Raw genomic sequence first — 12,816 nt, forward strand, 5'->3', positions numbered from 1 at the left:
GATTATCAGTGTTCTTGCGGAAATACTGTGCTGCTCCCATTCGGGCAAAAGTCCTCTTGCGCAAATCATTTGTGCAAGAGGGCCAGTGTAGACAGCACAGTACTGTTTTGCGCAAAAAAGCCCTGATGGCTAAAGTGGCGATCGGGGCTTTTTTGCACAAAACCGCGTCTAGATTGGTACAGACGCTTTTCCGCAAAAAGTGCTTTTGCGGAAAAGCGCCCGTGCCAATCTAGATGCGCTTTTCCAAAAATGCTTTTAACGGAAAACTTTTCTGTTAAAAGCATTTCCGGAAAATCATGCCAGTGTAGACATAGCCACAAGGATTTGCTCTGGCTTAGCTAAACCATTTTAAAGTTACCCCTTGCAACTTTCTCATGTAGGCAAGGCCTAAGATGACAAATAAATAAAATGATTTTATATAATAGGATTTTGTATAACATTGGCTTTCTGACACATCATCTGGTTACCTATGATTACGATGGCCAAACTAATCAGTTTTTATAATGTGCAGAAGCAGCCAGCTAATCTTAGGCAAAAACTTTTCCCAAAGCCTATGTGCCTGATAGAAGACCCAAGAAAACCCCCTTTCCAGGTAAAAATATCTTTCAATCATGGTCCCCAAACAAGAAACACCCGTATTTAATACGCTTTCAGTCAGTAGAGCAGCAAATATATTCTAGTTTTATTTGTAAAATATTCTTTCCTAAAGGGCAAAATACATTTTACAAAAGTTAGCAAATCTGGTACAATTATGAGGATTTTATTATTTTTTATTCAGTTATTTGGGTCTCTTCAGAATGGAAGATAGATGTATGGACCACATTGACAGAACTCAGTGCTCATTAGCTAAATCTATAAATATGTCATTCTGACATTTACATCTGTTGATGACAGTAGAAAAATTCTCTACAAATGCAGAAAAAAAATCTAAACATTTTTGGTATTTTTCTGAGTTTTGCAACTGGAAATAACCACAGACTGGATTTCAAAACTCTTGGTATTTTTGCAAAGAGGATCCCAAAGAAGAATGAGGATAGTTTTTTGGTTATAAACAAGAACAACTGTATTTCAAACATTAAACTTGAGGACTAAATAATAATGGCTAAAAGTCTACAGTGAAAATAAGTCCATTGAAGCCTAAATAGTAACTAAAGACCCAATCTTGCATGGTTCTGCACACAGAACCTTTGTGTCACACACAGACCCAGTGAAATGAATGGGTTTTACAAAAGGATGGCTGTATTGATTGAACAACTTGTAAAATTAGGGCCTGTGGAACAAACTATGGAGCCAATTCTGATGATTAGCTAAGCCGCTATCAATTTGGTATAGCTCCACAGCTTTCAGTAGCATTACTCCAGGTTTACAATATAGAAATAACAGAATTTGGCCTATTATAATGGCGAAAACTGCATGGGACTGAACAATATGATTTTTTTATGCAGGTACAAGTCCAGAAGCAGACCACACCATTTAACATTTTAAAATGAAAGCACAAATCCCTCTCTATGGATAGGTCTACACTGCTAGTAGGTGTGATTGCTACTTGTGTCAGCATATCCAAGCTAACTTTAATATTTTTAGTGCATCTACAGTGCAATGAAGATACTGAGGCACAAGCTTCAGTGCTGTCACTTCCTCATTGCTATTTATCACAGCACTAGCTACACTAAACCTAGATCTGGTATCCCTCCAAGTAGCTGCAATCACATCTTTGATTGCAGCATGGACATACCATGAGTTACATTTTGCTAATGGTGATGGATACACATTCTTTAGATGATTGTCTTAAGCAAATGGACATGGGTTATGAATAACTTAGTTTCATGAGTAAACTTGCCTTATAAAAGGAAATTACTGTTCTTAGAGATGTGTGTCCCCGAGGGTGGGCAGATTGGAGATTCGTCAGCAATGGTCTGCCAGACCGCGCATGCACATCGGGCACCTCATGCCATTTGCGACGTTTCTTAAAGCGCGTAGTCCAGCTCCCACCAGTTTCCTCCTAATTGCCTTTATCTGGAATACATACAAGGAGAACTCCAAAGCGGGGAGGAGGGTGGGTCATGGAGCACTCACAGGGATACATCTCGAAGAACAGATGTTACTGCACCAAGGTGAGTAACTTCCTTTTCTTCTTCGAGCGATGTCCCCATGGGTGCTCCACTGTAGGTGACTACATAGCAGTGCCCATGAAAGCTCACGGCGCTTCGGAGCTAAGGCTTTACTAGTGTAGATAGCACCGCTGAGGCAACTGCTGAGTCACTGATGAAGCTGTTGGGGATAGCGTAATGTTTTGCGAAGGTGGAGTTAGAGGACCAGGTGGCTGCTAGGCCGACGTCCTGTAAAGATACTCCCTTCAGAAAAGCTATAGAGGCTGTTACTGCCCTAGTGGAATGGGCTTTTGGTGTGCCCGGTAAAGGTTTGTTTTGTAACAAACAACAGCACACTATGCACTGGACAATAAGTTTCGAAATGCACTGTGCGGAAAGATGGTTGCCTTTGGAATGATCTGCCACCGATACTAAGAGCCATTGGGAATTGCGAAACGGTCGTGTCCTATCAATGTAGAAGGCCAATGCTCTGCACACATCTAGTGTGTAGAGCATGGCGTGCCGTTGCGAGGAGTGTGGTTTGGAGTAGGAAGGTTGGAGGACGAAAGACTCGTTAACATGAAAGTCTGAATTAATTTTAGGTATGAAATATGGTAGTGGTTGGAGTGTAACCCCTTCGGTTGTAAATACGATATAAGGGGGTGTAGCAGAAAGTGCGGTGAGCTCCCAACCCGTCCATCTTTGTCTCAGATGTCACTGATGTCACAGCTAAGAGAAAAGTGACCTTGGTAGTCAATAGTAACAAGGGGCAGATTGCCAAAGGCTCAAAGGGAGGCTGTATCAGGGCATCCAGGACAAGTTTTAAGTTCCACGGTTGGGGCAGATCTCTGCGTGGTAGGTAAAGGTTTGCTACTCCCTTCATAAACCTCTTGGACAATGGATGAGCGAAGATCAAGTACCCATCTATTGGCTCTCGAAAAGTAGTGATTGTAGCAAGGTGAACCCTAAGCGACGTTCACTAGACCGGAATTCCTTAAATGGAGTACGTAGTCAAGGATGCGGTGAATGAGGTCAGGTCCAGATTATTCTGCGCACACCAGGAACCAAATCTTCGCCATTTGTGCCAGTCAGTAGACTGGGTAGTGGGTCTCCGACTGTGGAGAAGAACATGTTTGACCTGTTGGGAGCAGATCAACGCCGAGTCCTGGAACCAGTTACGAGCCATGCTGTGAGACAAAGGTGGTCGGAGCGAGGGTGCACCAGGGTGCTCCTGGATCAGCAGGTTGCGGCGACTGGGTAGGGGATAGGGTGCATGAGGTGACATGCAAAAAAGAAAGGTAGCCAACTCCGATGTGGCCAAAAAGGGACTATGAGGATTACCGTTGCCTTTTCTGTCGCAATCTTCTCTAGGACTCTTGGTATCATGGGAATTGGGGAACAGGCATACAACAGATGGACTCCCCCGCCCCCAATCAAGAAGGAATGCGTCCCCATGGGAGTTCAGACCAACGCCTGCCCTGGAGCAGTAATGATGGCACTTCACGTTCAGATGCATGGTGAATAGATCTATGACGGGAAAGCCCCAGAAACCGAAGATTTCACGCAGCACCAGGGTTGTAGTTCCCACTCATGGTTCGCAACAAAGTACCTGCTGAGTGCATCAGCAGTGATACTGTCCTTGCCAGGTAGGTACAACGCTAATATTGTGACGTGACGGACACACCAATTCCATAGGCATATTGACTCTGCACAGAGAAGATGTGATCGAGTCCCTCCCTGGTAATTTATACAGAAAACCGTGGTCATGTTGTTGGTGAGCATGACCTGATAGCATGGTCCCTGATAAAGGTAAGAAAGTGCTTGTATGTGTTGAAAACTGCTCTCAGTTCTAGAAAGGTGATGCGGTGGGAGGTCTCTTGAATGGACTAATGGCCCTGTACATGATGATCATTGAGGTTTGCCCCCGCTTACTAAGGATTGGTAATTTGCATGGTAGGTTGAGGCTGGTGGAAGGGCACGCCCTGCAGAATATTGGTGGGGATGTCCACCATTGTAACGACTTTACCACATTTGGTGGTACTACAATTGACCTGTGAATATTGTGTTTGCCAGGAACGTAGACCGAAGCTAATCAGTACTGGAGACAGCACAGATGAAGCCTGGCGTGGGGTACAACAGATGTGGTAGTCGCTATTGTGTCCCAAAAGCTCTAGACAGGTGAGCACAGTCGTTACAGGACTTGTAGAGAGAACATGTACTAAGTCCTGGATCATTTGAAATCTGGTGACGGGCAGGTAAGTCTGGGCCATGGATGAGTCCAGACATGCACCTATTAATTCCAAAGATTGCTGAGGTATCACGGACAATTTTGGGACACTGATTATTAGGCCAAGGGCTTCGAAGACTGCCCTTGTTGCAGCCATGGACTGTTGTGCATCATTGAAAGATGGGCCCTTGATCAAACAATTGTCGAGATAAGAGAAGATGATTATTCCGGCACGATGGAGAACACCCAGGGTGCCGAAGAGAGATCAAAAGTTAGGACACAGTACTGAAAATGTTTGGTTCCAACTACAAAGCTCAAAAAGCACCTGTGTGCCGAATGAATTGTTACATGAAGTACACATCTTAATGGTCGAGGGACGCGAGCCAATCTCCACTGTCTAGGGCTGGGAAAACGGATGCCAATGTCACCATTTTGAATCTTTGTTTGCGAAGATGCTGGTTGAGTAGATGGAGATCTAAGACTGGTCTCCATCCACGGGACTTCTTTTGGGTAAGAAAATAACAGGAATAAAACGTCCTCCGTTGGAATTGCTCGGGTACCCTTTCCACCGTTCCGATGGCAAGGAGCTGAAGTACTTCTTGTCTTAACTGGGACTTGTGAGAGGGGTTCCTGAAGAGGAACTGGGAGGGTGGAGAAGTGGGGGGAAGGGAGTTGAATGGAATGGAATAACACGACATTACTAGCTCGAGGACCCATCAGTCAGTGGTGATGGTGGCCCATCGACTTCAAAATGGTCTTAGGCAGTGGTGAAACAAACGAGCTTCTTTGCATTGGTGGTCAGACAGTGGAATAGTGTGCAGACACTCAACCAACACATCAAACCTGCTGCCGATTATTGTGCTGGTTGGTCATCCTGTTATTCTGTGGAAATTGTGGTTGGCTAGGAGGGCTGAATAGTTGGCCATCCTCAGCGTTAGGGTAGCTGAGGTGTATGTCTTTCTACCGAAAAGGTCCAATTCTTTCATGTCCTTATTAGTGGTGTTTAAGTCTGTACTGTGAGTTCTTTGCCCTCTCTTGTGCAGCGTCAACCATGAGGGAGTTGGGTTGTGGGTGTGTCAACAAGGAAGTCCATGCCTTTGGCTGGGACGATATATTTCTTATCAGCCTTTTTATCGGTGGCTGGTATTGAAGTTGGCGTCTGCCATATATTGTCGGCCATCTCTAATATAGCCTCGTCGAGGTGAAGGCGAGCTTGGACTTTTGAGATGGCTGGAGGTTCTTTAAAAGGCGAAGCTGTTTTTGTTGCACCTCCTTGAGTTGGACTTATTGAGTGCTGGCGACCCGCTTAAAAAGATCTTGAAACTGGCGAAGATCATCAGGTGGCGACACATCCCCTGGAATTATGGACTCATCGGGAGAGGACGAAGATGGGTCATTAGGAGAGAGCTCTTGTGGCTGCTCTGGGTCAGAGATCTGGCCTTCCTCAGGTTCAGAGAGGTGAAGCAGTTCGCATCAAGCTCTTGGAGGAGTAGACTGACGTGTGGTAGGTGGAGAAGGGGATCCCGTGAGGGTCCGTCTGTCATCTGGTCTATGGTAGCATGGAGAAATGGAATAGCATCTTGGGCGGCAATATTCATAATAGTAACAATCGTAGTGGTGATCATAGTATCGTCTAGGTGGTGAGGAATATCTCAAAGAGAAAATACTTCTTCAGTCCTCGTGATAACAGGTGTGCACCGAGAGCATTGGTGATCTGAGTGACCTAGATCTACACCTTGGTAAAGATGGAGACGGTGTATATCGGCGTGTGTTATAATCATGGGGTAGTGAATGAGCGCGTGAGATTGCAATGCGGTGTTCCACAGTAATCCAGTGCCGATGTTCACTTCTTGGCTCCAACGGGGTAGGAGAGGGAGACAAAGGGCCCAGGGAGAAAGTAATATGTCCCGGGCTCGGAGCAGTGGCAACTCTGTAGGATTTACATAGGGCTTTTGTTGGTACTGGCTGCTGTGGAACGGGATGTCTACTCGGTGCCGCAGACATTGCCGGTGCTGCAGACGTTGCTGGTGTTGCAGGCACCAATGCTGGCGCCATGTCAGTCACCGGTGTTGCGTGTGCCACCATCGATGCTGTGGATGGCGTAGGTGCCGCTGGCAGTGGGCTTACGCCCGGTGCCAATGCACTTCGGCCCGATTTAGCCTTGTCTGGGCGGTGTGAATGGGCCATGCCTGACGTGCCTGGTCTATCCCTGATAGACACAAATTGTCGGTAGTAATTTAGACAGGATAGGTCTCTTCTTGGCCAAGGGATGAGAGCTCGGCAAAATCGCTCGGCGCCTATCTTTTTGTGCCGAGTCCGACATGGCCACGGGTGAATCCTTTCGGGGAGGCTCTAGAGCTTTATCAAACAGTAGCATTCTGAGCTTCATCTCCCTGTCCCTGCGCGCCCACGCTGTAAGCTTGGAACACTGAGAGCACTTTGGAGGTATGTGACCCTCTCCGAGGCATTGAATGCAGCAGGAATGCCCGTCTGAGGCCAGCATGGGCTCCCTACAAGTCGCACTTTTAAATCCCAAGCAATCCCAGCATGGCTGAACTATATACAATTAGCAGTTGTTGGTTTTTTTAAACGAAACTAAGACCTACTGCTAACTAATATTACTAATAGAACGATCACTAAATACAACTAACTAGCAAAACTACTTTAATCTCTAACAGGATCTTGAGGAGAAGTGTTCACTCCGTCTGTGACTGAAGGACGGTTTGGAGGAATTGGTGTGAGCTGAACTGCTTGCTCTAAGAAACCGTGCAAACAGCACGAGGTGTCCGACACGCATGCGCATTCTGGCAGACCACTGCTGAAGAATCTCTAATCTGCAGTGCCAGGACAAGCCCAACACCTGCAGCAGAACACCCATGGGGACATCACTCGAAGAAGAACAATAGATACAGTATACAAAACCATGGTACTGCAAAGAGATAAGCCATGGCAACTCTTTTAATGGACTTGGATTCCAAATAATGTTTCAGGAACATGTATGATATAAACCAGATCTGAAATTTACTGGAATAACCGGTATCTCAAGTTACTGGGTTCACAAAGACATTACATAGTTTTATATTCTGTAAAATTGTTGCACAGAGATCTTATACTGTACATACTAGACAACACAATTACCTTGTTTACTAAAAATAGAAGTAACAATGAAAACAAGTAAATGTTTTTGAGCATCAGTACCAGAAATTTGGGATACTATAAATTAAAGATGAAAAAATAAACCCTTCAGCAAAATACCTAAATCAGTACTGCTTCACCTTTTATTATTAAACCCCCTACAACTTTACCTTAGCAATTATAGATTTTGGCTAAATTATGTCCTGGAAAAAGTAGAAGCAACTCAGTCAAAGACAGAGTTGCATCAGCTTCCACGAAAGCCGTACTGAGCCCTTATTATTTGTGAGCCTTCCCAAGCTCTGTTTCTATAAGCAGTTTGGACAGTATAGGCTACACTGAGATGTGATGTAAATGGTGGTGTCAATTTACACATTAAGTCTGTGTAGCTTGCATAGCAAGGGACTTAGAAATGAGGCTTTTAAAAGAAAAGCAACCAAGAGGAAGGTAAAAGATAAATAGAGACATCCCACCTTTGGTGTGCATGTTACACAGTTTACACCATCATTTACATCTTCCTCTGAATTTAGCACCGGATGTTTAATTTCCAACTAATTTCTTCTTCATCTGGCACACAAGTTATGCTCTTCTGAATTCCATCCTTTGACAGTTTTGAAATTATCTTCTCCTTTTTTCCTGTGAACCAACTACAATTGAATTTTAGTAACTTCATTATTGCAACAACAACAACAACAAAAAGTATACCAGCAACTTACCTGGCTTTGCCTGGATTCTTCAGGCAGGGAGCTGGCAGTGTGTGTGAGGGGAGGAGGAGGAGACAGGGCCTTGGGAATGTGGGAGGGGCCAGTGCAGGCTCGGGGATGGGGTGCATGAGTGAGGTTTGAGAAGTGAGGAGGGGCTCAGTATGTGAGGGGGGGTCCCATCTAGCACTGGCCACTTCTCTCTCCCCAATCCCCTGCAGCCATCATAGGCCTTTTCTCTCCCCGCAGCTTTCCCCTAGCTGCCAGGGGTCTTTCTTCTTCACCAGTCCCGGTGCAGCGACCAAGGGCCAGGAGGGAGAGAAAAGGTTTGGGGCAGGAGGCTACTTACTCGGTGTGCTTGGTGTGTCAGACAAGATGGTGGAGCCCCAGTCCTGCTGGCCACACCTTGGTGGTGCAGTAGCCCCCAATGTGCACTCTGCAGCAGTAGCGGAGAACCTCTGACCCACAGACTGAGAAGGAGACACTCCCCACATTCCCTTTGCACATCAGCCCTAGTAGATTTTGTGTTCTCCAGTCCCACTGTGGAGCACCAGGGGAGCTGGAGCAATAGCATGACTCCCCAGTGCTGGAGGTGGGCCTGGAGCCCTGGGGGCCAAATCTAGGCAAGCACCCAGGCCCGAGGTACCCCATTCCCCACTCTTCAGTGGCCTCTCAGTATCATGTATCTCCGAACAGCAACCACTCCCATTGCATGTTATGGAAAACAGTCCCTTTCCCAGGGCTTCCAGTTGTCCTGGCACAACCAAATCCTGACCTTGCTTTAAGTTAAGGTAAGAGGAAGCTGCATACTAAATTGCTAGTCCTAGCTATTACCATTTAGGAGCAGTTCTTGAACCAACAGACTCGCAGACAGAGACACAAACATATATATATATATATATATAGAGAGAGAGAGAGAGAGAGAGAGACAGAGACAGAGAGAGAGAGAGAGACAGAGACAGAGAGACAGAGAGAATTACCTATGTAATGACCATAACTGAAAAACCTCATGGCCAGGCAACAGAAACTTTTATTTCTGCAAATGAAATATTTAAGTTTGGCATCCAATTATTGCTGTTGAATTTCATTTCAATTTATGAATGAATGAAACTAATGGGGTTGTCAATGAAATGCATCATGAGTATAGAGAGTCATGTAAAAAATGGAATGTTATTTTCTATTCATATATTTATTATGACTATAACAGTCAAGTAATCTCCAAAATAAGATGCTTTATTAACATGTGTATAAAATCTTATAGTCCTTTTTTCCTCCTTCCCCAACAGTTGCCAACAATCCTGACTATCTTGGAAACAAACAATGTCTTAAAATATATTCTGCATTTTCACCTTTCATACTTTGACTTTGTAAAGTTAGATGTCAAATGCTTCCAACTACTAACAACCTACAAAACACAGAGAAACTATGCTTGATAGCTCACAACAAACTGCCCAAAAACCTAAAAAGTGTGACTATTTTGGGTGAGTGTGAATAGGTGTAAGGACTGTAATCTTAGTAAAAACCCAAGACATACAGAGCTAAAGCATGAGTCTCTTTAGCTTGAGCTAAAGGACTGATGGCTTGATGCCATGCCCAGTGAAGTCAATGGAAAGCCTTCCATTGGCTTCATTGGTGTATCAGGATCCAACTTCTCTAGCTGTAAGTTCAAGAAGACTCCTTCCTCTGTGGATTAGACAGAGAGGGAACATATACCAAACACAAAACAGTGGGTTATGTTGGTATGCTACTCCTTAAGTATCCTTCAAATGAATATATTTTGTAATTTACACTGAATAAAAGAGAACCAGAATATATATATACAAAAATATTCTCTCTCAATATTCCAGGCAAGAGCCAAACCACTGGGAAAAGGAAAATATTACTTAGCAATTATATTTGTTGTAGTTGTCTTCATCTTCCCTTATCCTACAACAAATCTTTTTTTGTAGGATGGAAGAAAAAAACCAAGATGTCCACCAACCAAAAGTGGTGTAATACAGATCACATTCTCCTTTCTGTGCTATAATTTTTTTCATTTATATTATCCAGCTGTTAAGAGCAAGTTTCCCTTCTCAAACATAAGAAGCTTGACCCAGACAGGCTTTGTGAATCCTTATTCTTTTGTCCAGGGGGACAATCATTTTCTCTTTCTGATGCACAATGTACTCCTTCAAGGCAAAATGATCTCTTCTGGGGCCAGTACTTCACTGAAAGTAGATATTTGTCAGTCTAGTGCCCATCATGCAATCTAGCACCAAATGGCATTGGTCATCTCTATGATGGGCATGAGTGCCATTGGCTTAAGAAAAGAGGAATCCCAAGTCTTCTGGCATTTTGGCCTCGTGAAGTATATTACACAGTGCTAGGGACAAGCAAACAAGACTGACTTCTGTATAGCATTTTGAACAGCCTACAGCAAGAAATGTCACGTGGTTGTAAGACATGTAGCATTTTAGTCTGTAAGGTTGATAGTGTTGCTTTCATACGGCTTTACTGAAGTAGGGCTTTGCGGAGGACTCTTTTCATTTGATGCTGGTGTGGCCAAGGCTTTCTTTCGGACTCCAATTGCAGCTTTCTTATGGTCATGTCTAAGACTGCGGATTGTACTATTTATGGCAGCCACACATGCTTTCCAATCATATCCAGTTTCCTTTAGATCAAAAGATGGGTAGTTCTCTTGAAGAAAGTCTAACAATAAACGAGCAGATAAGTAGGGCGTTATCAATTATTTGTGCAAGTTCTGTTTTGCTCACATATTTCATTTAGACACAACTGGGTCAAAACAAGGCTTCAGAAGTGCACTCTCCCAGTATAGGTTACAGTCAAGCTAACCATCAAGTTATAAGGGTCAAAGCTAGAGTGATGATGAAGTCTATTTTTAAAGAGTTATTGGAAAAGCTGAAACGTATAAAAGTGATTAGATGGCCTAGGGAGATAATGTGAGGACAGAGTTTATTTATTTTGTTTTAATCTTGCACAGATAAGGAGTTGGGCTAAAAATATATCCCCCCTCCACTCCTCCAAATGGTTGTGCCTCTAATCTTGTGCAATGTTTTAGAAGCTGCATGATTTATTATTGCAATACAAGCTTAGTAATTTTTATTTATCTCCAGACCATCTTTTGAAGAGAGTATCTGTGCATACCTCTGAGAGCATTGATCCTGTTGCAGTCCAGTGGACACATGCCACGTTCCAGATTACCATAAACATTGCTCTTCACCAACACATCTTCTGTGAAGAGATGGCGAATCAGATACCGAGCAGACAATTCTGGTCGAGACTTCCCCTTGGCTACATAAATAACTGAGAAGGGCAACTGAACATTGCGCCATGGATTCCCAAGGTGTTCTACAGAGGAAGTTGGAGAGATACATATTTTATTTTAATTGCAGAAATGTTGTTTACCATGCTTTCATGACCATATTATACTAGAAATACAGAAGACAATTTTTCCCTCGTGACACCATACTACTTACTCAGAAAGGCCAGAAGAAATAACATGTGTGTGTATATATATATATATATATATATATATATCTTTCATTCTGAAAGACCTTAAACCACTTGACAACCAATACAAGATATTTCACGAGTGTGCACATAACTCATGGTAGTTAGATTTAAAATTCAGCAGCTCTGGGGAGGAATGATGACAATCAGTGCGTAACATACCAAATGTGGAGGAGAGAAAGAAAAATTTTAGCAAAGGACATGGAGCAAGTCCCTGGCCTAACAAAAAGCATTATGGGATCCTCAGTAATGGAGGTCCTATCTGTGTTGATCCATAAACCTGGGCACCCCGGACGTCCCATCATCTCTGGTATTGGCACGCTCACTACTGGTCTATCCAGCTATGTAGACTCTCTTCTCAAACCCTTCGCAACCAATACCCCCAGCTATCTCCGAGACACTACTGACTTCCTAAGGAAACTACAAAACATCGATAACCTCCCCAATAACACCATCCTTGCCACCATGGATGTAGAAGCTCTATATACCAACATCCCACAGGAAGACGGATTACAAGCAATTAGAAACACTATCCCAGAGGACACTACTGCCAACCTGATAGCAGACCTATGTAACTTTGTTCTCACCCACAATTATTTCCAGTTTGAGAACAACTTATACCTCCAGATCAGCGGCACAGCCATGGGTACACGCATGGCCCCATAGTATGCTAACATCTTTATGGCTGACCTAGAACAACGTTTCCTCAACTCCCGTCCCCTTTCACCCCTTCTCTACCTACGGTACATCGATGACATCTTTATGATCTGGACGCATGGCCAAGAAACACTGGAGATATTCCACAGAGATTTCAACAACCTACACCCCACCATCAACCTCAGCCTGGACCATTCTACACGAGAAATCCACTTCCTGGACACCACAGTACAAATCAACAATGGAAAACTAGACACGACTCTCTACAGAAAACCCACCGACTCATACAGTTACCTACATGCTTCCAGCTCCCATCCAAAACACACCACACGATCCATCGTCTATAGCCAAGCCCTTCGATACAACCGCATCTGCTCTAATCCCACTGACAGAGACCAGAAGCTTCAGGATCTCTACCAAGCATTTATAAACCTCAGCTACCCACCCAGAGAAATAAAAAAGCAAATTGAAAGAGCCAGACGAATACCTAGAAACCATC

General features: G+C 44.0%; 1 protein-coding gene across 2 annotated transcripts in view; it reads right to left on the bottom strand.

The window, feature by feature from the left end:
* Positions 1-660: 660 nt before the first annotated feature.
* Positions 661-12,816, bottom strand: part of BEND2 (BEN domain containing 2) — a 49,772-nt gene continuing 37,616 nt past the window's right edge. For both annotated transcript variants that reach the window (XM_075914011.1, XM_006113364.4), the window contains exons 11-12: positions 11,295-11,498; positions 661-10,838 (exon numbers count right to left, since the gene is read on the bottom strand). In XM_075914011.1, the coding sequence (XP_075770126.1) occupies positions 10,603-10,838; positions 11,295-11,498 (440 nt within the window). In that variant the 3' untranslated portion in view covers positions 661-10,602. The remainder of the gene's footprint in view (positions 10,839-11,294; positions 11,499-12,816) is intronic.

This window comes from Pelodiscus sinensis, chromosome 1 (assembly GCF_049634645.1).
Source record: "Pelodiscus sinensis isolate JC-2024 chromosome 1, ASM4963464v1, whole genome shotgun sequence".
NCBI lineage: Eukaryota > Metazoa > Chordata > Testudines > Trionychidae > Pelodiscus > Pelodiscus sinensis.